Below are 27,535 nucleotides of genomic sequence, written 5' to 3'. Positions count from 1 at the left end.
TGAACAAGTTTATAGTTTCTTATTTTAATTATGATAAAGTTAAATAAATAAATTCTCATGATTAATTTATGGAACTCACAAAAGTGTTTTTAAAGTAAAGTAAGTGACAACCAGCAAATGAACTCTGAATAACTGATGTTTAATGAGAATTTTTAACTAAAGAACACAAAATTGGTTTTATAAACCATTATTTTCATTTATTTTGGAAATTCAGAACTATTACTAACTTTTAATATTATACACAGCTGCTGGAAAAGCCCTAACCCCAAATCAATAGATTTTGTATGTAGTAAAATTAAATTTTTCAGTGGAAATCTCATAATCAAAAACAATTAAAATAGCACAGAAAATTATTAAATCATATTATTTATTATTTTCAGAGTAAATTTTTATTCAAAGTAAATGCTAAACACATTGTTACTCAAACTTTTGATTGTCTATGCTAGGCCACAAGATAGGCAACATAGTTAAAATCTCATACTCATTTTTAAGTATAGTTTCTCATATTCTTCCTCAATCAACTAAAGTCATTATCAGATAGATACACATGTCTGGTCCATAAATCTTTTGCCTTGTTAAAATACCACACACATTAAATATCTTAAAGTCATACAATAAAAAAATGCTTTAATGACTCTTAGATGGAATATTCTATTATAGGGTTTTACTGGACCAGGTATTTTGAAAAGAAGATGACCCTAAGTAATCACTGGCAGATACTCCTCAAATTAAGTAAACAGTGAAAGAGTAATAAGGAGTTCAGAAGTATAAAAATATTTTTCCTTTTAATGAAAATTTTACTGTGAGAATCAAAATGTACAGAAAGAGAAAGTTAACCAGGTTAAATGTTAAATTGCACAAGTATTCCATAATCTGAATGAATAAAATAATTCCCAAGTGTTGAAACATTAAAACACAGGTTTCTAACACAAATCTAGTAGTGTTTAAGGAGTGATTTTAAGAGCTAAACAATGCTTTCTTTTTCTATTATACCTACTTACAAAACAAAAGTATTATATATATAAACATATGACTGACTTTACCTATCACTCTTCAAGCTACACATTTTACAAGTACCCAAAACAAGAAAAAACAAATTAAAAACCTGTTTAACACCAAAGTGCTCAAAGCTTCTCCATCAACATCTTCAGCAATGATCACTAAAGCACGTCTCTGTGCATTTGCAAGCTCTAGTGCTGGAATGATAGACTGGATACTTGAAATTTTTTTTTCAGTGAATAACACTAAAGCGTCTTGAAACGTCACTTTGGCTCCTGCAAAGAGATGTAAACACTAAAACTTATTACTATTGTCTAACTACTGTAACACACACAAAAACAAGTTTTAAGTTATAAACTTGGTAAATAGGATTTACAAAAGTATATATAGTCACCTTACAACTAACAGAAAATAGTAGGTAGGAAAATAATTTATATTACCACTCTCAAAAAATATTTTTTTCTTACTTCATAATTTTAACATAGATTTCTTACATAGTATTAAAACAATTTTTACACCTATTTAAAAATGTTGAAACAAAAGATATTCATCATGTGTATCAATTTAACTGGAAAATCTCTTGTTTATGGTTTTCTTTTAAAGGAATATCTACAGCCTAAACTCTACAACTGTTATAGAAACTTGGAAACGATTTGTTCCTGCTTCTACATAACACAGCCACTGAAGTAGCGATGAGATAAAAATTTATATAAAATGGACATACATAACACAAGCTACAATTAACACAATATTATATGTCTTTTCCTCTGAATGACATCATCAAATAATATGAATTACGTATGGCATGACATGATTTTATATAATATCACCTAATAAATACGTTGACCTAATTACAGATAAGGAGATTCAAAGATTAAAATAATCACATAACTAAAACCAAGCACATGTGGTACAAAAATAACACTCATGTGCACAAGAGAGTGAATAATTGTATTTACAATGTAACAATAAACTAACAAAAACCAAGTTTAAAAAAATTAATACAAATCTTAACTGATATATTCTGGAGCAAATGGTGTAGTGTCAATTTTCCTGTCTTACAGTTAAGTAAAAATGCAACTCCATCATCAACATACCTTTAGCTGTATTAATAAAATATGGTGAGATATAGCCTCTGTCAAACTTCATGCCTTCAATGACTTCCAGTTCATCATATAATGTTTTTCCATCCTTAAAGAGTTAAAAATACTAATCAGACTACATCCAGAGAATTTTTATGAACTTTTATAAAAAGACCTAGATATTTGACACTAAATATCAAGATATACTAAACTGGGTTAAATTCAAATGCAACAAGCAATATACACATAAACTGACTAAACATGTATGATATGCAAAAAAGTTTAAACACACTTCTTACTTTGAAAGGCTTATTTAAAGAAAAAAAGTTTAATCTTTTTTTTAACAGGCCCTTCAGGAGCCAGTGGGGAACATTTTTGTTGAAAAAAACAACAAAAAACAACCCAATCCGGTTTTTCTTAATTTGAACTGAAATTTTTTGGACATTTTTATTAGCTAAAAAGAAGCATTTCCCACACTCTTTTAGCATTGGGCTGTGAAAAGTGATTTGAAGTGGTAAGGTGACTGAAATCCATCAGTGTATCACAAGCTTAACAGCCAAGCATAAGAAGCATGGAAGTCTCCAAATGACATGCAGAGGTATTCAGGAATCATTTAGAACCATCTTGGTAAATACTGTGCAGCAAAACAAGTACAATATTATGCTTGTAGCTGTTTTCAAAGTGTTCCTGTCTGTCACCCTAACCCTGACTATCATGATGGTTCAACCTTTGCAGGTGAAATTGTTTGTATCTCAATTGAAAGCTAAGCATGAAAAGGTGATAGAAGAAGCATAAAAGGTTGGCAATTGCTTAATTAATGATGCTGAAAATGTTGTTTTATTAATATGTACTGAATTTACTCCCAGCAGGTAAACCTTAGTACCAGCTAGTATTGAGACCTGAGGATGCTATATTTCACTTAAAAATTTATCAATTAACAAACAAAAACTTGTCTCGAAAAGATATGTCCAAAACCATCCTCTTTGGGAGTTTCCTGATTGAACTTACTTTTCATATTCAACAAATTGTAGTATAAAGACCCCTTGGCTTCTGAGGGACGTGGTAATATTTTAAAGAATTATATATCTGTTTTTGTAACTAACAGTTTGATTTGATGTTTTTTTTCTTATCATATAATGAGCAAATCACACCTAGTTTTAATTTTGAGTGCAGCAATGTCCATAGATAATTCTAATTACCTAAGTGCTTGATTAAAGAATGTAAAGTTAAAACAAATTAATAACTATGAAACTCCAATGCATTCAGTTTGGAAATTTACTTTTGCAGTTTTCACTCCACAGAACACAAATCTAAACATATTTGTTTCTTTTTACTTAGCTATATTTGATAATTCAAGGTTAATTTTTTTATATATGTTAAAATAGTAAAACTAAATTTTATAGGATAGAAACTGTAATACATACAAGTTCAATTTACTTCTAACCACTTAGAAAATATATTAAGTTTGTTTAACTGTCTTACAGTCTGAATATTAACCATATGTGCAAAGGTGAAGGTCAAAGTGTGCATGCCACAACCTTGTACAGAATGCTATCCAACATGGTATTATGAATTTAATGTCAGAGTTATCAACTTCATTTTACTGTAAATTGCTGATTGAGCAATAGCTTGTGGTAGAAGTGAGAGTAAATACCAGATACAATATACAGGGATACTGAAAAAAAAAGTAGATATGCATTTCAGGAGTTCTAGAGTTATACAAGTGCAATATAGCAACTGTATGATGAAAAGAAATATTTTCATTTTTCACATAAACATCACCTTGCACTCTGACTTTTCAGAGTATGAGTCAGATTGATGTCATCAATTCACACACACACATCTTGAGTACAAATACTTTTGAAACACATATGATTTCTTGTGTACAACAGTCTTGTACATTTTATTAAATGCTTGCCACATTTCACGTAGAAACATGTAGTCAGTTTGGGATTATAGTCAAAATCCCTTTTCCAATACAAGGTCAATCCACTGGACTGACCCAGTGCAGATTCAATTCACAGAATATGTACATAAAATTTATTCTTACTGACAAACAAATAAGAATATTATGGAATTGCAGAATACAAAATTAATATTTAAAATATTATACTACAGTGTTTTTCTGTAATTCACAATGTACATTTTTATAGAAAAAAGTCATTGCCATTAATAAGCAAAGAAAAATATAACTGCATTATACTTTTTTGGTTAGAAAATCCTACTGGAGCTATAACATAAATATGTAGTAGTGAAACAACATTCTAGTAGAAGAGGTTAGGTAAATACAATGTGTGACATTACAACTGCATATTATAACCTGCTCCTCTACTTTTGTGAGTTAAAGCAATTCTATTATGAAGAGAGCATAAAACAAAAATAATCATTGAAGCCATTAATTGAATAATCAAAACTGAAGAAGGGGTACAAAAATACACTTGTGACATATTTGTTTTTTCACCACAAACTGATAAAGACCAGCATATCTTTAACACATGACCAGCATGTTTAGGGTACTGGGAAATTGAAAAGTAGAAGTATTGGTGTCTGATACTTCACACCATAGCATATTATGATATAGTGAGAAACATAACACATCACCTATAAGTGAGCCTCACCTTTACTGTGATGACTCCATCTTTTCCAACTTTTTTCATTGCATTTGAGATCAACTCTCCAATTTGTTTATCTCCATTTGCTGATATAGTTGCAACCTATTACAGAAAAATATACATTATAAATTTAGTTAACTGAACCTGACAAAAGATAAATATTTAATATAAAAGAAACATAAACTTAAGATCATTAAAATATATTACGGAAATACTTCTTAAAGCTTATGACAAAACTACATTAATAATGGAATGAAATAGCAAACTATCTCATGCAAACATTAATTTTTCAAGAGATTATAACCGAGACTAAATTAAGTTCAATAAGTACAGACGTGGGTTGTTTCACCTCAATTTCAGTTTTTTTAGGAGTATTTAAAGGAATCTGTAAATATTATTTTGTCCAAGAGGCCAATATAACACATTCACACAACAGCAATATTGTAAAAAAAATATTTTTTGAATTGAAGAATAATATGTAATGGTTTACTACCATCTAGTATATGGATTAAAAGTATTAGACCCATTGTCCATCTAAGTCATCCCATCTAGTAAACATAAAAATAAAACACTCAAAGCCAGCCCTTATCATTCAAATATTAATCAAGCCTTCCCTTAAACTCCCTTACATTAGCTGCATCCACCATATCTGAAGGTAATCCATTCCAAACCACCCTCTAAGAAAAATAAAGCTACTTTAACTGAAGATGACTCCTATCTTGCCAAAACATATATTCATGTCTCTTAATCATACAATTCTCAGCATTAAGTATGAGAAAAGATGATGCATCAGCACTACCAATTCCTTTAATAATCTTAAACACTTCAATAAAATCCCTCTAAATATTCTTTTTTCAAGAGAAAACAATTTCAGAGATCTTAACCTGTCCTCATATGACAACATTTCCTTTCCAAAGTATCAGACAAAATTCTCATACATATAATATACACATAAACTGATTTAACAGTTTTTCCTCTCCATTGATTTTAGCAATCTAAAGATGTTTTTCCCTGCAATATTAAACTTTAAGCTTATATAAAAAAACATCCATATTAAAATTACTTCTCGTGAACAAAATCAAATTTAATTACAAAAACTTCAAATAGTTTATTAGATAGCTTTATTTTTTGCCATTTCTTTTCATTATTATGGTTCCATTCTGTCTAATTTAATGTAATTAGGGCCACCTATAAGTTAAAAAGTGCCCTGGGCAAACTTAATGTTGGGTTAATTAATAGCCCATACAAGGCTTTATATTTATATTGTATTAAATTGCTTTGAAAGTTAGTTAATTAAGCATCCTATAAGCAATGCTAATCAGGTAACTATGGTGGCTTTTCACATAGAAACAAAGAAAATCTTATAAAATTAAAGGGAAAAGTATTTACAAGTTGGCATCTCTCTGTAAAATTCTATCAAGGTGGCTCAGGTTGGAAAAAAGCAAAAATATAAACTTACTGATACTAATAATGCTGAATGAGTAATGAAGAAAACTTTAATCTAAGTTTAACATAAGTTTTTCTTCATTACCCATTAGCCATCTCCAAGAATCATTAGTCTCAAAGTGGGTTCCTCGTCATCAAAATTACTGATACTAATGTAAGTTTTTTTTTATTAGTAATTTTCAAGCAGACAAAATTTTGTATAGGACTTACCTGGCTTATTTCTTCAGGAGTGGTTACATTTTTAGATAAAGTCTTTAACTGCTCTACTACTTTCTCCACTGCCAACATTACTCCTGTGTAATGAAAATAAAATTTGTACCCAAATACACAAAATTCTGTGAAAAATAGTATATTATAGTAAAATCTCCTAGTCTATTTAAAGTGATATGAAAGATACAGCTGTAAAACGTTTTTGTCCTTTGCTATGTATAAAACTGCTTACATGCAGTAAAGAGAAAAAAATGTACTAAAGGAAACTTATCAGTTGTATCTGATGTTGTATCCTCATATGTACAGCTAGTTTATTTTGAACGTTTTTTTTTTCTTAGAAAGAATGGAATCACATATGATGAACATGTTAGAACAAATTATGTATATATTTTCATTAGTTGTTTAATCCGAAAATATTTTATTCACAAATATTTCTTAAACGTGTATGTTAAATTTTCCTTTCCTTTTCTTACATTAATACTAACTCCTGTGTTAATATTTTTTATCTAATCAGTTTTTGTATTTTCTCTCTGAAACAAACAAACAACAAAAAAAGCAACATATGAAGCATGGCAAATTAAAATCACTGGAATTATCTAAAGTCATTTTGAAAATTCTAGACTTTGGTCACTCAAAGTTCTCTTGAAAGATTTAAAAGTTACTTAGAATAATATCACAAAATCATTATTTCTGCATTAAAAAGGTTCTTATAAAAACCAGAAAACTGACTATGTATATACTTAAAATTTCCTTATTACAAATCTTATTAACAATCAGAATAGTGCAAGGATTGTAAGAAAATATATTGCACAATAAAGAATTTCCTGAAGACTAGCTGATAATATTTAGAATTAATGGCAAAAAAACTATTACACTGGAAATTAAATTTAAGGAACCTATAACACTGAATGAATCAGCAGGCATACCTGGAAAGTACAAAAATATACAATAAATCAAATATAATGTTTCTGATACTTCATCAAATTTCCAGTTCCTCTGGGAATACAAAATATTTGGTTGGAAAAGGGTTAACCATTGGTATATATAACTAAAGGTAAAACATGAGCAACAAAATGAAATCTGTGAAAGACATACACCTGGAATCACAGATTTTCCTTGTTGAAATCAATGATAACCAACCCCAGGTTCTCAGTAAATAAGCTCAGAAAACTGGGGAGGAAATGCATGACTGATACATTATTTACAAATATCAAATTTACTGTCATATGGTGAAATCCTGTCAACTTTTTTTTTTATTAATGATTTGTTGACAAAATTTGAATACAAGTACTTTTCAATAGTTTAAAATTACATATCAATCCTACAATTCAATAAAGTGGTTAAGGCTATTTGCACCAAACAAAATAGATAAAACTTATACAATTACTTAAAACAGAAAAAAAACAATACTAAAACAGAAATAACACAATTAATAAAAGCAACTAGTAAAAACATCTGATAAAACCTTTGAGCATATTATAAAGATCAATGGTTCAAACAAAACAACAAAATAATGTTCAGTTGAATAGTGTCATTATTCCCACTAACACTGTCCTACACAACTTAAAATACAGGTATAAGAAAACCAATGCTGCTCACATCAAAGTAAGATGTGGGCAACAGTTAATGGAATGTCAATTTAGTCACAAATAGCTGGTCACTGCCAAGTAACATGTACTAGTGTGTGAAAAAAAATAATTGAAGACATGCTAAGACAACTTCATACACTAGAAACTTGTGCAAAATATACACTAAGCCTAAAAATAAATATTATGTTAGCATACTATAGCTACAAGAAGTAACAGTTTAAGTAAGAATGATTATTTTCTATAGTGCCAAAGATTGTAATGTGAAAAGGTCTTCATGTTTCAATGCTTACCTTTAGACAGAAAATACATATTAATCGAGATCTCCATCTTTATTGGGCTTAGATTTAATTTCTATTCAGATATTAATACCACTTTTTTAACACCTTTTGCTGTTTCAAAATAAGATAATGCATGAACTGGTAGGTTTTTGTTGCCTTTTAGATTTTGGTGAAAATACAAAAATATTTTTAAAATACCATCTATTTCTTTTATAATTTCAGTATAAAACATACACTAAAATTAAAAAGGAACATCATTAATCTTCAGAATAATGTCATTAATTTAAATGAAGGTAAAGAGAAAAGCACATACCTTAAGGTTAAAACAAATGAAATTTTTAATTTCATCAATCTTTATATCAATTTTCCAATCAGGTTCTGCAGAATGATAAGTGCTCATAAAGTTCTTAGGTTGTTCAGTCATTTCATCAGGTTTTAACCCACTGTATTTATATTTTATTGCTATTTATTTTTATAATAATAATAATAACATACCTTTTCTAATTTCAATTGGATTTGCACCCTTGCTTATCTTTTCAAATCCTTCCTTGGCAATTGCTCGTGCTAAAACTGTTGCTGTAGTAGTTCCATCACCAGCCTCTTCATTTGTGTTATTAGCGACATCCTGGACTAACTTTGCACCAATGTTCTGAAACTTGTCTTTTAGTTCAATGGCCTTAGCTACTGTCACACCATCTTTGGTGATCTTGGGACTGCCCCAGGACTGTTCCAGAATGACATTTCTGCCCTAGAGCATTTAATTTGTTACTATTTATCAAGATATCAAAATTAATACTTTGAAGCTCAACTTGGACTGCACAAATTTAAAATCCAATGTCAGTACTTTTTAGCTGTTCTTCATTAAAATGAAAAATGTAATCTATTAGCTATTAATTTTGAATAGGGTAACATCAAAATATATACATTTAAAAACTGTATAAGTGCAGTGATCAACATATCTGGGAACTTTTGGATTTGGCTGATCCTGAGATTAAAAAAAATATATATAGTACATTGCTAATCCATAACTGTAAAGATTCAATCATAAAATCTTCAGTAGAACTAAATACTTTTAGTTTGGTTACTATAGTATTATTGAATAAAACAATCATATTAAAATATTAACATGATTAAAAGATTAAGGTAGCATGTTTAAATGCTAAATTCTTTTTTTAGTGTACATAATTACATTTCACTTAATTTTTCTTGTATGGCCTCTCCAGTGTTTTTACATGACATAGGACAAAGAACTAGAATGTTGGTGATGAGATATTTAATAAAATACATAAAAGGAAAAATTAGAAGGAAAAAAAAGATCAGTTAGATGCAAGTGAACACCTGTACGTGGGCACCATGCTTGTTGCAGGAACAGCTATTTTGCCCTGAGAACATATACAAGGCACTGAAGACATAGAAGGTACCACATACATCTTACATCACTTCATATACATCAAATACTGTAATGCTAATGAGTACTCACCCAGGAAAATTTGGTGAGCTACAAAAAGACAAAATAGCTACACACTCTGGCAAAATAATGATACTTATAAAAAAAATTAGACATTTTCAAACTGACACTTATTGGTTTAAAAATTGAAGTAAATAAAAGCTGATATTTTAAAGTGACCAATCACATTATGTTATCAGCTTTCAAATTATTTTAACTTTTTAATCCAGAGTAATGATGAATAAATGCACATAAGAAACAGCATGTATTCATTAATAATTTAAGGCCTAAACTTAAATAAATGAGATAAGCACTTAGTACATAAAAGTATGGCAGAAACACTAAAAATTTCACTGATTAATGCTTTATATAAATATTTTATTGAAATTAAGTGAGAACTTGGTTTCATATGAATATGTACGTATTCACAAAAAATGTATAATATTTCTATAAACATATTAACGAATGCGTCAATGCTATAAAAATACCCGGTGACTACACCACTTTGAACCTTTTTGGGCAAATTGTAATATCACACTCTGTGACCAATGGAAATATGGTAAACCTCATATTATGTTTTAGAATCCTTTTTTATATTTTTAGCTTGATAGATTAATGTGGTTAATTCCAAGGTATGATGTTTTGAGATGGAGATATGAGTAAGCAACCAATCATGTAATTTACTTTATTAGTATAATGAAGCAAATAGATAATTAATCACAATAATATCAGATGTGCTTTAATTGGTTTAAAGGTTGAAAAAAAAAAAGACAATATCCAATGATTTTTCAAACATCTTTGAAAATGAAAACTGTTAAAAACATGTGATCCAAGCTTTTTATGAATATCTGGTATTTTTCTTGGTTTTAATATGATATTTTGGAGTCCACAGAAGGAAAAGTCTACTGAAAATTCAGTCTTTCCTAAGCCCCTGCATATTCCATTTTAAAAGCAGACAGGCACTTAATGAACTAATTCTGGAAATATTGCAATATAAACAGTCTGAGTATTTGTTATGACATTCATTTAAACTTTAAACATAATAATTACCTTGGGCCCCATTGTTATTGCAACAGAATCGGCTAAGACATCCACCCCTTGCAGCATTAAAGCACGAACATCTGGTCCAAACTTAACATCCTTTGCAAATCCCCGTATCAAACTTGGTAAAAGTTGGTGGGCAGCTGATGATCGCAGTATACTTGGCAGACGATACATAATACTTTGAAAATGAGATACATATATAATCAAATTTTGTTACTATATAAATACATTTAGATTTGGTACTACATTTTGATCAGAAAATTCTCTAGCTTATTTGCTGTAGCAAAATTTAACTTGAAGAGATTCTTAGCTGTATTATTACCTTAATAATTTTTACAAATATTGGGTGGCTAGATTGGTAATTAGACTTAACACTAGCAACACTTCAACATGATTAGATGTAACTCATGGAAAAACAGGATGGAGTTTAAAGGGTGCAGTAAGTGTCAAAAATGAGTTGTGTTTGAGGATTTTATACAGTTGCACTCTGTTTGGAAGTAGATAGCAGTGTCCTCTAATCGTAGGTCAGGGGATGTCTCAAGACATGGGTAGTGCTAGTTGTTCTGGGTAAGTATGTTTTTATTGTTTGCCTAAGAAACGTATGGTATGGTCAGTCCAGAATAATATCTCAACCAAGGCAGTTTGGAGAGAAAGTGGTTTAGATTCAGTGAAAGCAACCATCTGTCTGTTTGTTTGTTTTCTGAATTTTGCACAAAGCTGCACGAGGGCTATCTGCACTAGCCGTCCCTAATTTAGCAGTGTAAGACTAGAGGGAAAGCAACAAGTCATCCCCACACACCGCCAACTCTTGGGCTACTCTTTTACCAACGAATAGTGGGACTGACCATCACATTATAATGCCCTCACAGCTGAAAGGGTGAGCATGTTTGGTGGGACAGGAATTCAAACCCGCGACTCTCAGATCGTGAGTCGAAAGCCCTAACCATCTGCCCGTGCCAGGCCCGCAAACATCTGTCATATCAAGCAAGTACATATACTGTGTTTGCGTTAAATAATAATTGTTCATTATAGGAAGGAGAAAATGTTCATCCATGATATACGTTATTGTGGAGTTTTTGACCAATTGTTCATTGTATTTTTTTTAATTGTATCCTTTCTCTTTATTTCCTTCTGACAAACTGAGTTATTCAGAGAATGAGAATTACCTTGTAACAAATATCTTTCTCTATTTTCCTGTTATTCTATGGACCTACTTTTCATACTTAAGAGAAATACCAGAGTGGATAGAAAGGAGAAAATTTTGGTGACTGGATCACAAGATATCTAACTGTGTAGTTTTCTATAAAAATGTATATTGCTTTTTACTCCTTGGGTTATTAAGTTAAAAAAGGCTTTGTTCTTGAGGAAATAGCCTTTTTTACAATTTGTGAGACTTGCAAATATGAAGAACAGTTGTCCATTGAAGGGAGATGGTTGTCTGAGAAAGTTGTCCAGTCTTGGAGAAGTTCTCACCTGGATGTAGGTTGTTCACCAGTGCTAAGGTCCAGGACTTCTTTCTTATTGCAGCCAAAGACTAAGGAAGGAGAGCTGCTGATGACTTGTGCATCCAGAATGGCTCTTTTGATCTCCTCTTGATAGTTAATCTCAGTGTGAGAGAAGCAAGGAAAACTTGGACTCCTAGCTCTTTGCCAGCCAGAGCAACCCAACCCCATATCTTGCCAAAGCTACCTGAAAATAGTCCTAGATGTGCTGTTGCTGGATGAAATTCACCAATGACAGCAGCTATCTCACCAACAGGTGAGATGGTGAGCACCAAATGAAGAAGACAGTGAACCATGGGGCAGTGGAAAGTCTCTCTAAGTGTGTGTGTGGGAGTATATTCTGGCATGATGGCTATGCATCATGGAGGAGACTGGGGTAATACAAAGCTGGTGGATGAGAGTCAGAGTCCCTGAGCATTCCTAACATGCTGTAGCCATGATATTGAGGATACCACAGTCAGGTGATGATCGAGAGTTTATGAGGGAAAACTTCTGGCCATGATCATGGGTCCCTATGAGTGAGGCAAAACATATCTTGTCCCTGACATTCAAGGGTGCAGTGAAAAACGACTTAGGCATTTTCTTGAGGTGTTTCGAGAAGGAAAATATTTGGAAAGGCTGATCTCCAGAATAGGCTGCACAATACCTGCTCTTGCTGTGAGACAGTCATTGCTGAGTTGCACTGAAGGTTCAACCTTGCACAAAATAAAGCAAGGCAGGATTCAATGCTTGAAAGAAGGGTACCACAGAGAACTTGCCCACTTCTATGAACAACCTGCTCCATTTGCATGTTAAAGCTTACACAGTCAAACAATGAGGCACTACATGGGTATAAGAAATATTTTCACCCTTACCAAAGCAGTTTTTGTAAGGATGGTGTATGAAGCAGTAATGTTGAATTGGTTACAAGAGAATAAAAGTCAAAAGTGGCACCAAATTATGTCAAGCTCAAGCCCAACTGAGCATTAATAAACCACCCACCCATAAATCCTGCCACTGTGATATAACCACATTGGTACCTCTGAACTCACTTAGTCAGGAGTCAGAGGAGACCTAAAAGTTAGAAAAGATGAGAGTGCTGACTTGAGCCACCTCAACCAAGCAAAAGAGCAGCAAAGAGCTGAGGGTACTTATCTTCTCTTTCATGACTAGGCAAATAAGGAAATTCCAACAGCCTTCCAATTAATGTGGCTAGGATTAACTATGGTTTTCAGCAGCTAAGAGGGCTATGTGGTTTAAAAATCCTGTGACTGAAAGGTGGAGACCTTTGCTTTACCAACTATAAGGTGGTATTGTAAGGTACAATTTATGCACTACATTTTATGAATACCACTTGATTACTTAAGAGTTAAGATGGTTTGTTGATCTTAAGGTCAGCCAAACTGAAAGGGCTTAACAACTTTTACTTTCTAAGCTATTGAGCAGTGTTGTTTCACTATGAGCAATACCCAAAGGATATTGGATAATAGCTGCTTAATTAACAGTTTAGAACAACTGGTGCTAATAGATGTAAAACCTAGAACATAAACAGTTGATGCAACTGAAAATTAGAGCCACAAGTTTGAATACTCGGTTGGAAGTGCATTATGACCTTTGCTTTCTGAGCTATTGAGCGATTTTTCTGTGGCAAAATACTCCAATCACTCACCTGATCTAACTGAATGGTGATAGTTCTATGAATCATACCATATGGTCCTTGCTAGAGCTTCCCCTATACCCCAGAAGAGTGTGTAACTTCTCCATGTGCAGTAATGAAGTTGAGGGTACATTGATATATATACCATTGTATCACCATGAATAGTGATCCTGGCTTACAAGCTGAATTCTTTGAGTAAACACTTATTTCATGATTCCTCGAAAAGAAAAAATGTGTTTGATGGTTCACAGAAGGGAGGACATTATAGTATCACATCTAACAAGATGTAGCCAACTCATGTAACCCAAGAAACTTATTGAAGTTATTTTTGTGGTAGCCAGAGGCAGTCTATTTTAAACTAACAGTGTATGTTACAATGAGTGATGTTGATTCACAAGTCTTGAATAATACGAAAGAATCAATTATACAAATAACACAACTATATAAAGTAACATATGAATGGTAAGAAATAATTTGATCTGGATGTTAAGATTTTGTGATATAAAGTTAACCATGATTATTGATGAATTGAACTAATTATGTGTGTGAATTTATCACTAGTAAATGAAATTCACAAACAGTAGCTTAGAAATTATAGTAAAAGTAAAATTGGTGTACCCAGTGTTTTTTTATTTTGATGTGATATTTTCAATCATGCAGACTGAAATATTTTCTAACCACAGTTTCCTGTATAGTTTCTTACCATTGTTTCAATATAAGGTACAGTTGTAAATGTACTGCTGGAGAGGGAAAGTAAAACCTGTGTGGTGAAACATCACAAGTCCCAACTAGTTAGCACTAAACATGTACCTGGATGAAAGTCCTAGAGAAAAGACAATGTAAACATTAGTAGATTCTAACAATCAGAAGTAAAGGTTAGCATCTGCTAATGTGAGTCAACTTGTGGGTAGGAAACAGTTTTTCAGTCTAGACCTCATTCCTTTCACACTGGACCTGCACTCTATTTACAAAACAACCATATGGTAGTTGAGGGATGTGTATGGATCAGAGGGTAACCTAGCCATGGTCACATGAATGGCAACAGAGAGCAGCACAATTATAGGTATTGGTCAGGTGGAGACCTAATGGAGCTTGGGGGACTAATGTTCATAGGTGCTAGTAGGACATTTGTTACAGCCAATACAAGCACAAACACACTTAAGTCTGTAGAAATGTCACTTGGCAAAGCCAATTACTTTAATACTCTGTCTCTAAAGGTAGATTTAGAGAAGAGTATGGTTTTAACTGAGCAGTTATGATCCTCTTTACAACCTACACACCTGGCTGATCCTACTAACCTGAATTTTATTTACCTTAGATTTTCACTCAGGACCTCTGCTATTTACGGATTTATTCTTAACCCTTCTGCCAGTCTTATTCTTCAACTAGTCCCATAGTGTTCTCCATTCTAACCAGCTTGTATTTTTTGAGTCTATCTTGTTCCCTTGTTGTTCATATGCTATTACTTTGACCTCTACCTTTTGCTTATGCCAAGAACTGAATCTTTTTCAGTCTCTTCTTTCTTTTCCCTTATTTACTGTGCACCATGTCCAACTTGTACCATTACGCAAATTATATTCTGTATGAAAACATCCCATATGTAATTACATGTCTCATGCTCTCTATTTTACAGAATTTCTTGGCCAAATATTTTTGATCATTTTGTACTACCTCTACTTGATGTCTACCTTATTTACACAATTCAGTGTTGGATAAGGGTTTGTACATGTGGTTTGGAGTATAATGGTAATAGAAAATAGGATAGCCCAGATGGATCAAATGACCCCTCCTTAATTTTTGGATGTGATCTTGACTATAATACAATGTACAGTAATATATAGAAAACATGGGACCATTGTACAATTTCTCATTGACTTCATCTGTCTGATCAGATGGCCTACAACAATTGCCAATTAAAAACTTACTACCTTTGAAAAAGCCTGATTTTAACCCATATAAAACCCAAACAGAATGCAGTTCATCCTTTACTGTACAAAACAACAAACAAACACACACTTCTTTTAAAAAGTCTATCACTGCTAGCTAACTCATTACCAGGGATTTTAAAATAATTTCCATTATCAATGTTCTCCAAATCATTATATCTGTCTTTCATTTCTACTGGAGCCCTGAAATCAATTTTTCCCCAAAACTCCCAAGAGTAATATTAGAATTATAACTTAAAACAAGTAAGCTCATTTTTTAATCTACTAGTACTATATTTATCTTTAAGTCTGATACTGATAGATTTTTCTTTAGAACTGTTATCTGATATTTCGAACTTGAATATCATCTTTCAAGTTCGAAACATCAGAAATACGATCATGCTACTTACAGAAATACTATAAACAGAATTCGTATTTATGTTAGTAGTACAAGTATTACCATAATATAGTGTTAAAAACATGATGAGGAAAGATCAAAGTAAATGAGTGTCGTACTATTTATGTTATCTCAGCGTAGCTCTGTTAATACTGCTAGAGCTAATCTCAGCGTATATCATAGGATGTGTAAACTGTAATAATAGTACGTCAATCCTAATGTAAAGTATTAAACGCACTTTATCTAGAAATTTGCAGAATGTAATTCAGAAAGAAAACCTTCTTACGTCACGTCCAATATATGTAATACAGAATATTTTTAGCTTACTTTGATGTTAAAAAGTCAAATGAGTATACTTCACAAGAGGACAGACACAGTTACAAATTTACAGCAGTTTCGACAGAGTTCTCAAAATCACGTGGCTGGTTATCCAGTTCTTGGAAGTTGGAACAGTATTTTGTATTTTACCTAGTAAAAATATTCAAATTTATTCAAAAAATTATATAAAATGGGTAATTTGAAGCTATAGTTGTGTTTTCTTAATTAATATTTTCCCAAATAACTAAAACTAAAGTCTAAACTAGGTAAATAAAATTCCGAAAACCATGTGGAAATTTTATTATACACGATTTGGGGCTGCCTCTTCTAGAACTTACCGTTTTACAGTGAGAGAAACACGTGGATTGTTTAGTTGTAAATTTATTAATAAAAAGATTTTACAGTTATTTCCTCATACATAAATAAATTTTCATGAATGTTGTTTATTCTATTTCGATGTAACATCGTTATTAATAAAACTGTAAGAATAGTGCTGACTAAACATGTATGATTTTGTAATCATATTCTCCTTACTTCGATACTCGTTTATGAAAAGCTTTTGCTCATGCGTTGTTTATCACACAGATATATTCTTTAGGTCAGGCGAGAAGGAAGAACAAGAAGACAAATTGGGTTCATTTATATCCGTTCCTTCTTTAACAAATTTGTTTTGATAACTATTTTGTGGTTTTGCTTATTTGCATCAAATATTTTTCAATTACGTAATTCCCAGACGCTCAGAAATGGTAACAAATATTAGCTTTTAATTTAAATTTTATTGTAGTAGTGTTCTTCTCTGTGTTACTAACTCAGTAACTGTTACTATTAGTGTTACTGTTAGTCAGTTAGTTACTCTTAGTCTTACTTAGTATAGTTTGTTAATACTGATAAAATTGGTCACATTAGTACTTATAATATACCAAGATAATATTAGGAAATGATATTGTAATAAATACAGAAACTTCTGATAAGGTTTCAATTTTTGAGAGGAAACTATATTATTAATATTATAGTATATATATGAACACTTATAGTTATAACAATTAATATTTATGATGAATATCAAAGCTGAAGATATGGTTATTTATTTATATATATAAGAATATGCTGATATATATATATATATATATATATATGCACATTTTATGCTTACTAGGAAGTTCTATATGAACTGAGGTAAAGGTTTTAGCCATTAGCTATTGTTAACAAATTACTTTCTAACAACTCAGACTACTGAAGGAGAACCAAATGATCTTGTTTTTGTATGGACTGGATTCTGCTGCTACCTTGCATTTGGTTTAATTTTCTCCATTATTGTTTGAAAAGCTACATATGTTATGCCTGTTGATTACTAGAAGGTTGTGGTTTGACAATTTGAATTAAGCCCATCAGATGTACAAAGGATGTTCTGTGGGCTATAGGTTCTTGGAGGGACATATCAAGGTCTTGTTATCATTACTTACAAACCAGTTCAAAAGTGTAAGTGCATTGTGAGACAGATCTTACTATAGCTCCTGATATGTGTTCATTTAAGGTACCTTGACGTCCATATACATTACAATGTGCTTCATAGATAGGTTCATCACTTAATAGGCAGAATTTGTTCTAAAGAAAGTTCCACCATAACCCTTCAAAGTTGTCATAACAAAATAATTTTTAAATTTTTTGCCAGTCTTCCTCAAAATTCTTATTCAGCAGTTATTTGAATACTGAATTAAAGTAGTACTCTAGGCTATCCTGCTTTTTCAGTTCCAAAATTTTGTCATCCTTTGCACAGTTTATGTTTCCCAGCTTTTTGAAAGTACACACATTTGTAGAGTTGTTGTACACACTTCAGAGTTGGCTCATGTATATATGTGGCAATATTTGGTGCAGTAAAGTCATTGTAAATTTCTTTTTAATGATTTTTTTACTTTTACATTCCAAATTCATATAACTTATGACATTCTGCACACACTGCTGCAGCACTAATCTATATTTATGATGTGTGTCTGTATTTACACTGTGTGTTGTTTTTTTTACAGATTATGCTAGATAGAAAAAGAATTCAATTTGTATATTCAAGAAATGTCTGGATGCCTTTAGCAGTGCAAAACTACTTCTAATTTATTTCAAAAAATGAGCATTGACTTGTATTTTTCCACTATGAGTGCATTTCCATATTTTCCAAATTTTTGAAAATTTAATGTTTGATAGTTTTAAGCATTGATTTAGACCACATTTTCTCTTTGTATGTTTAATTAAAAATTAGTTGATGGGATTAAGCTCTTTGTTTAAAAGTAAGGTTATTATATTTGTGTTTCAATAACCTGCTGACCTTTGTTATTAATCTTCAAACTAAACAGGAAAGGCATGTCTGTGTGCCCTAAGTGAACAATTCAACATATTTTCACTCTACTATTGATATTTTGTATGTTTTTTTTAAAAAAATTGACTATGCCTTGCCAAACCTTTAAACTCATTCACTTCTTTTTCTACTTAGTACCAACAGTTAAAGTCATCTGAGTATTTCTTAAGCTATTTATGTACCATTTATTAATTTAACTTTTATATGTATCTTTAAACTACACTGGTATTATGAATTTGTTTTGAAACTGGGGTCTTATAGTGATTTATATATACTTAGTGTTTTTTATCATTACAGGCAGCCCCTGGAAGACGTCTTATTCCTCTCTTAAACAGAGTTCTGGTCGAGAGATTTACTGCAGAAATGAAAACAAAAGGAGGAATAATGATTCCTGAAACAGCTCAAACTAAGGTTCAGAGTGCGACTGTAGTAGCTATAGGCCCTGGACGTCGAAATGAGGTAAACAATTTTATTTAAAGTCAAGATGGGAAATGTTATATTTTCAAAATTGCTGAAACAATATAAGGATATTTCCTGTTTACTGTAATGAGTTTAACTTAAAGAAAAAAAGAAAGCAAACTGTTACATGCCTGGTAGAGCTATACTTTTGTAAAACTGAAATGAATGGTTTGGAAATTTTGGTTAAGTAGTAACTCAAATGTTTGCATGTTAATAATGTAAGAAACAAGTAGATGAGAGAAGGCTAGTCAGCCTGCTAAAATCCCTATAAAACTTTCAAATTGTAAATATGCAAATTCATTTTGTTAATGTGGGTTGGTACTATGTATTATTAAACACCACTAAAACAGATGTACACTACATTACATATTTTCAGTCATTATTCCAGTTTTAGTTGTGTTTGTTAATTAAATGAAGGCTTTTATACCAGTAAGTTCATTTGACTATACAAATTACCACTAATAATATATTGACCACTGAAGGTTGAAGTAATTTGATCTTGGATCAAACAGTTATATATAGGCTTTAAGTTAGCAGTATCTTTATAAAATTCAAAGCACTGTTTCCAGTCTTACTGTTTTGAACACTTGAATTAAAATCAACTCTAGTTCTTGATATTTCCAAAAAGTAAATATTCAGTTACTCAGGTTAAGCTTCAGAATCATTCTGGTACCTTTCCTGTTTTCATTTAAACGGATAAGTGTTCTTACAATGAGGAGATAAACTGCACATGACACCTAACATAATTATTATACAATTCAAAAATAATACCATCTCTTAGAATAAAAATTTAAAAATCCTGGTTCCCAGTTAGCTTTATTTTTCTTTCAGTACAACCAATCACAAGTCTTTTAAGGCTTACAAACAACCATCAAATTATTTTCTCATATAGCAATTCTCTTGTGCTTCCAAACCAAATTATAAGCTCTTTTTTATTAATTGTTCCAAATATGATATCAGTCAAATAACTGAATGTGTGTGGGGTCAGTCCAATTGGAGAAGGAATGTTAAATGTAATTTTGAATTTACTACGTGTTTCTACATGAAATGTTAACAAGCTTTTACAAGTCGGTTGTACACGAAAAAATCTGATATGTTACAAAAATATTTGTACTCGAGATATGTCTGTGAATTGATGTCATCAGTCTGATTTGACAAATCAAAGTAAAAAATAATGTTCATGTGAAGAATAAAAATACTTTTGTCCATTATACAGTTCGCATATTGCATAACCTTTAGATTTTTCTTTCATTAGCCTTATATATTGTATCTGGTATTTAACCATGAATTATCACTAAATCAGCAAGTAGAGTAAAATGAATAGTTTGTAACTGACATCAAATACATAATACGATGTTTAATGGCATTCTGTAAAAGGTCATGATGTGCACAGATTGACTCCCACCCATGCATATATGGTTAAATTGTTAACATTTTCTGCATTATGAACATGAGAATGAGTAAAGTGGCAAAAAGGCCTTTAGTATTGTCATACTTTTCACCTGTGAAAACAACAAAACCAGACTAATGTACCTTGTCTGACAGACATTTCAAATAATTTAAATTAACAGCACACATCAAATATTTCCATAAGCTCATAACTTTAACAAATAATAATTTACCAAAAAACACTTCTGGAACTCTGGTTAAAAAAATTTTACTTAATGTACCATATATTTAATTTTGCTTTTCATACTTTTAATTCCTAAATTAAAAAAATGTAGTCTTAGTCAGGTTATCCAAATTTTAACAACTTTGAACATCTGAATCGCATAATAAAACCAGGTAACATTCTAGTAGACTTTTAGGATTTCAAGCTTTTATTAATAATCGCACCTCAATCCTTTTAATTTTAACAAATAGATGCTTATCTCACAAAATAAACAAGTCCCTTTTTAAATTTCCATATCCTGCATGCATCACTTAACATTTCTCTATGAGAGTACATTTAAGAAAAACTCGATGTTTAAATAAACTGATCTTATTGGGTATATGTCCTTTTTATATCATTGGTAAAAAGATTAGTAAAATGATGTCTAAAATATCAGCTATGTTCCCTTCCTTTATTAGAATCTTTTAAGGACTACTATTTTTTTTAACTTTTTTTAGTTCAATCTCTGTATACATAAAACTTCCAATTAAATTTGATAGTTTGATTTCTTGGTCCAAATGTTTTCATAATCAGAACAGTAGTTTTCAACTTTTTTCCAGTTGAGGACCAGCTAGTTCCAATCTTAAATTTTCATGGACGACTTCATACAATATTAACTTTTTAAAGTACTTTTAAGTTACATTGTAAAATAGTATAATTCAGTAACTGTATTTGAAAAAAAAATTCAGTGTTTCAATGTCTATATGACCCTCCATTATTATGTAACAAAGTAGTTTTTTAATTGTTCACAGAAAGGAGAGCTAATCCCTGTGAGTTTGAAAGTTGGAGACAAGGTATTGTTGCCTGAATGGGGAGGTACAAAACTAGAAATTGAAGAAAAGGTAAAAAATAATCAGTTTGTAATGAAGTATTGTGAAATTATTGTTAGAATTTACCTAGAGAATTGAACAATTGAGATCAGACAAGATTCGAACTGCAACTTTGCTTTCTAGGAAAATGCTTAAGCAATTAAATTACTTTGGCTTGAATTCCATAAATCTTTTTTTAGTTGATTTTTGTGAGGACAGAATATTGCAGAGTTCATGAATTACTGAATTGGCTTATTAAGCTCACATTCTGTTTGTTGGATTTTGTGTTAAAAATGCTGATGTATCTTATGAATCTTCCCATATTCTGTCATTTGTAACCAACAAAGTAAAAACTATGGTTTGTGGTACTTTAGATATGATAGCTTAATTTTATATATTGTCTGCCTGGCAAGGAGTGCTGGTTTGAATCCTACCTGATCTCAATCTTACTTTCTCCCGTAAAATTCTAACTTTTGCAGAATAGTGTCCCACACTTAAAATTTCTACATGATAATTTTGTTATTTATTTGTTACTTTAGCTTGAAATAAGTAAACTGGTGTCTCATAATGATCAATTAAGATAATTAGTTCGATCAAAAATGAACAGGCATGTGGAACATTTTACAAACTTTTAAGAACTAGTCACAACCATGCTATCATTAAAAAAAAAAAAGGTATATACATATGTTTGTTCACACACACACTACTTCTACTGTTGTCCATCCTTTCAAACTAACCTCTTCAGGTAGTCCCAAATATGTCAAATAGGGTTAAGATCTGAGCTTTGGGTAAGTCATTCGAATATGTTAATGTTCGTATCTTTAAATCGGGAATGGGTCATACATATTTTGTGGCATGGAGAATTATTATGTTTGAACAACTCCTTCATCCCCTAACTAACAAACTCAACCACCAACAAAATGTGTTCAAGATATCTTGATATCCATAGTCACGAAGACATGCATATACTTTACAAAATTATCGTGTGCCAGATACGAAGGTTGCAGCTCATCTAAAATCATGAAATGCAACTTTCACAAACCTCTTAGATATTTCCCATTCACATGTGATCTCAAGTCATTATGAATTTGTTGAAAAGTTTATTTCAGGTTTCTCCTCCAAAACACAGGATTTTTGGCTGAGTTGAATGATTTTATTCTGTCAAGTTAAGTAAACTTCAAATGGTCTTAAATGCAGCCGATTCATGTGACTAAGCTTTGTGATTATTTGAAATATAAATTTTCTTCACTTTCTGTAACCTATAATTTATCCTCTTTTAAACTTATGATACTTTGGCATCTTGAAAACCTTCAGTACTTTTAATCTGCTTTGTGCATCTATTCATATTGACCTAAGTTGATTTGTAAAGTATGCTAAGTATTGTGTGACATGTTCAAGGGGGTGTCTGGTTAGTTTGGGCATGGTAGTTTGTGTATATTTTCAATGTTTAAGAATCTTCAGTCATCTGAGAGAGAGAGAGAGAAAAAAAAATCTTACACCTCTCAAGTATGCTGCAACCAAGGGAGAAGAGTGTGTGTGCCAAACTTCTCAAGCATAAAGTAGTAGAAGTAATAGTTTTATTTACATTGATTACCTGGCATTAAAGAAATTAAATAATTATAAAAAAAAAAGTGATACATAATAATAATTATAGGGTACAATGTTAAAATGTTTGCTGCCAGATAGTTGCCTTTGTACGGTCAGTAATTGGAATTAGAGATGGTGCAAAGGCACCCCCATGATTGGAGAGAAGAGAGAGCCTGTGCTAAGTTCCTGTGGCACGTCAATAAGTGAAAAAACATAACATCTTAATAATAATGAAATTTATAACAAAGCAAATACTGACTTATCTTTACAGAAGCAACAAATGCATGTGCATTTCGATTGTAAAATTGATTGAAAATTCAAAATCAGTTAAATACATATATAAGTCTGCCTGATGTTTCAATATTTAAAGAAAAGGTGTCTTTAACAGTTAATTTGTGTTACTGCCATTTTTGTTTACCAATTTCACATATTTATCAGAGTTTGGAAAAGCATTCTATCTTTAATAAAATAACATATTTGACAAGTTACATTTCCTGTTTTAAAATTATTCCCATTAATAAAGCAACCTGTTAAAGAAAAAAAAGTTTAGAAACAGTTGTTTCTAAAATGGTACTATTTTTTTAATATCTTCCATACACAAGACCTTAATTCCTACAGTGTAGTATATCTCTTTGGAAAACTAAGATGAAAAAGAATGTTAAAAAGAACTACAAGATTTATATTTACATGATTATGTTTTACATTTATCCAATTACTTATGTAAAACTCCTTTCAGTGTTCTGTAATTGGATATGTTTGGAAAAAATGTTAATTTTAGGGTTTCAGTCTTCATTTTTGAAAATATCTTATTATCATTAATGTTCATAAGTTCAGGAATGTATCTCAATTATTTTAAATTAAATTTTATTATTAAATGAAGTTTTAGTAACAGATTTAGTGTGTTATTTATTGTAATGGGACTAGAAGTTAAGATATTTCTCTATATCTGATGAATACACGTGACATTCAGGAGTTGAAATTAGAAGTACAAAGCAATTTTACTTTGTTCAGAGATAATTGCCATGTTGTGAGCATTATACTTGTAGTTAAGTTTACTTTGACTTTTAACTTTTTACTGTAATTGTTACTAAACACTAAAATTTAACTTTGTAAATAATGTTTAACTCAAACATCAAAATCAATGTCCATGATTGTATGTTACTTGAAAAAAAAAATTTAATTTTAATATGAATTAAATTCTTTACACTATTTTGGGATATTAATTTATGCTTGTTTTAATTTTTTTTTAGGAATATCACCTTTTTCAGGATAGTGACATCCTTGGAAAATGGGAAAGCTGAAATAATCTAGGTATAAACAACTTGGAACAGAAATCATGGTCATAATCATCGGTCTTTTTTGTTTCTTTTTTTTTATAATTACCATCACACTTGTGGATCCAACTACTCATTTAGCTGCTTATTATTTAGAACATATAATTAGTATTGAAACTTGAATAGAAAGGAATAAAGTTTAGTCCAGATTTCATGTTACTTTGTGAGGTTTAATTAAATGTACTTTTACAATTAACAGTTTTCAAACTTGATATTTTGTAGTTACTATCATACATGACACTTCCAGAATAGTTATTTGAAACCTGAAATGATTACCAGTTTTAATATGAACTGAGAAAGGTACAAACATGTATAAAGCTTTCTTGTTTAAAGCAACTATAGTTGATAAACTAATTCTGTTCACTAAAACTAGTTGTTTTTAAAATTTTTGGTCAGGACATTGAGACAATGGATTAAGCTATTTTGATATACCCAAGTCACATAGTTGGCATTAGATATGTTAGAAAAATACAAATCCAAGTGCAATTGGTCCCTGAAAAATAGATGAGTAAAGAAACCATTAGCATGATTTCTATTTATCAGTAAAATTTTGTCACATCACTTATATTAGTAACCTTTAACTTATGAGCTTGTACTATAAAAGTTATAATGGTAGAAGTGTATAAATACAGTTAATACTGCTATTGTAGGTTAAACTACACATCGTATAGCTTTCTCCAGAGAAATTTACCTCTTTAGTATATACATCTGGTGAATTTTTACGATTAGAAATCTTAAACTTCCTTTTAAAAATTTGATACATTGGCCAAACATGCAATTATAAATTTCCTGCATGACTAGTATAAAATTATGAATTAGAAATGGAGTTAAATTTATATACAGCAACTGAAACATTAATCTGTTTAAAAAAGAATGAGTACTAGAGCACAGCAGATTGTGTAGCATCTATATTTTCTACAATATCTATGGAGATCATTTTCAATAATCATGCGAAGTGAATTTAGAAGATATTTAATTTCTGAAATTAATTTTCACGCACTTCTTCAATAACTACTACACCACTAAATTTACAATTTTATTTCACCCAAAATATGTACAGTTTTAAAATGTTTCAGAATAAAACATATACAATTGCTTTATCTAATCAGAGATGCTATATCCCAGATTTTTGATACATAACTGCACAGGACCATACATGATTTTTTAAACGTATAAATATATTAAAACAATTACCATTGAAAGACTTTTGCAAACTTAAATGTAATGAGAGACGCTTCAGAGCTGACTGTTATTTACACCCACACCAGCAAGGTTGATTACACCTATTCATGCAACACTCCATAAGTAAAATTTGAAAGCATCCTTTGTTTGCACCAGACATCTTTAAAACCAGTATATATATATATATATATATATATATATATTACTGGAGTAGTGAAAGACTAAAAAAAAGTTGTTTTTTTCACCTGGGGAAATTAAAATACATTAATTAATATTTGAACACTTTATTTTTAACAACACAATGAACACTGTATACATTTATAAATAAAAATAACAAGATTCAACAAAAAAGTTTATAATAATTTATAGAGGCTGTGTAAACAAATAAATAGACAAACTTATTAATGGGAAAATAAAGCAAGCTAAATTAATATATCGAGTATCTAACACACACAGTTGTATTGGACCACAAAGTTTTGGAAATACTGAATATTTAGTATTATATTCTGAGAAATGATTGCTATTCATGAAACATAACATGTTTAAGAAGTAGAAGATTTACATCAAAACAAATTTCCAGCTTTATCTATATTACATGAACAATTATACATCGTACTAGTGGGGGAAATTGTTCATTTTTTATGCATCAATTCATATAATCACATTATGCTTATGTTTTATGAAAGAGCATTAATATTTATAGCCTGTTTGACTAGTAAGCGTTTCTTAGTAAAATAAATATTTAAGTTTGCAACAATATTTAATAAACAACTACATAACTTTAGATTTTACAAAATATCAATTAATTTGAAGCAGATAAATTGCTTAAAATGTCGTAAAACAATATCTGTAACATCTTTTATTGAAAGACACCACAAGTAATGACTGTGTAATATTTCTAATATCACAACATTCATTCAATAAATACTGACATCACTATATTGCTCATTTAATACTCTAAATAGTTTGCTAAAATCCACTTGTTTCTTTAAACAGACACAGTTTTTCAAAGAAAATATCTAAGGTTTATCAAAACATTAAACAATATACACTGAAAATAAAGTGATCCTAAAAAACCTAACTTTTTATTGGAAATTAAATAAAATATATTGTTTTTTGTGATAAAAATGTAACTATTATCCTGAGAGCTTAGAAAAAATATTTAAAAACGTTAATTTTAGTTTTAATGATCATAAGTCTGAGTTAAAAACCCTGAAAACAATCAATACAGTATTTAGGTTAACCAACTGGATATTTGTAGAATTATAAACGGACTTTTCTCCACATTAAAATACTTTTATTGTGAGCTTTTGGCCGTCTTTCTGCATTGTTGCCCGATGAAGGCTCCAGTAAAATGGCCAAAAGCTCGCAATAAAAGTATTTTAATGTAAAGAAAAGTCCATTTATAATTCTACATATTAATTTACCTACATTATTAGTCTTAAACAACAATTATCAACTGTACATATCTTGATTTTTCATTGGCTGACTGGAAAGACTTATTGAAACTTATCAGCTTTAATAATCCTGAAAGTTTAAGCACCAACAAGCTTCATCAATCCATTTGTTGTCATGGATTTTTGTCGTTCAATGGGCAGACCAAGAGCACTGGGTACACTGCTGACAAAGTAGTACCCAAGACACGAAAAACACCAAACAAAACTGTGTACTACTGCACTTC

General features: G+C 30.7%; 2 protein-coding genes across 7 annotated transcripts in view; one reads left to right on the top strand and one right to left on the bottom strand.

Moving 5' to 3' along the window:
- LOC106464972 (60 kDa heat shock protein, mitochondrial-like) overlaps window positions 1–25,889 on the bottom strand; it is a 33,987-nt gene extending 8,098 nt beyond the window's left edge. The window contains exons 1-8 of one of the 6 annotated variants that reach the window (XM_022392784.1): window positions 16,824–16,966; window positions 14,549–14,668; window positions 10,714–10,885; window positions 8,712–8,964; window positions 6,350–6,432; window positions 4,700–4,795; window positions 2,097–2,190; window positions 1,106–1,274 (exon numbers count right to left, since the gene is read on the bottom strand). In XM_022392784.1, the coding sequence (XP_022248492.1) occupies window positions 1,106–1,274; window positions 2,097–2,190; window positions 4,700–4,795; window positions 6,350–6,432; window positions 8,712–8,964; window positions 10,714–10,881 (863 nt within the window). In that variant the 5' untranslated portion in view covers window positions 10,882–10,885; window positions 14,549–14,668; window positions 16,824–16,966. Of the gene's footprint in view, window positions 1–1,105; window positions 1,275–2,096; window positions 2,191–4,699; window positions 4,796–6,349; window positions 6,433–8,711; window positions 8,965–10,713; window positions 10,886–14,548; window positions 14,669–16,286; window positions 16,308–16,494; window positions 16,774–16,823; window positions 16,967–25,866 lie in introns of those variants that run through there. The other 5 variants (XM_022392783.1, XM_022392787.1, XM_022392785.1 and 2 more) reach the window with 5 other exon arrangements.
- Window positions 17,066–24,868, top strand: LOC106464973 (10 kDa heat shock protein, mitochondrial-like). The gene is made up of 4 exons (XM_013925151.2): window positions 17,066–17,231; window positions 19,130–19,291; window positions 21,695–21,784; window positions 24,589–24,868. The coding sequence occupies exons 1-4, from the start codon at window positions 17,229–17,231 to the stop codon at window positions 24,637–24,639; spliced, it is 306 nt and encodes a 101-aa protein (XP_013780605.1). The 5' UTR covers window positions 17,066–17,228; the 3' UTR covers window positions 24,640–24,868.
- Window positions 25,890–27,535: the final 1,646 nt, after the last annotated feature.

The sequence above is a fragment of the Limulus polyphemus genome, unplaced genomic scaffold (genome assembly GCF_000517525.1).
Source record: "Limulus polyphemus unplaced genomic scaffold, Limulus_polyphemus-2.1.2 Scaffold1798, whole genome shotgun sequence".
Classification (NCBI taxonomy): domain Eukaryota; kingdom Metazoa; phylum Arthropoda; class Merostomata; order Xiphosura; family Limulidae; genus Limulus; species Limulus polyphemus.
Note: the sequence above shows the minus strand (reverse complement) of the source record. Positions and strands in the feature narration are given on the sequence as shown.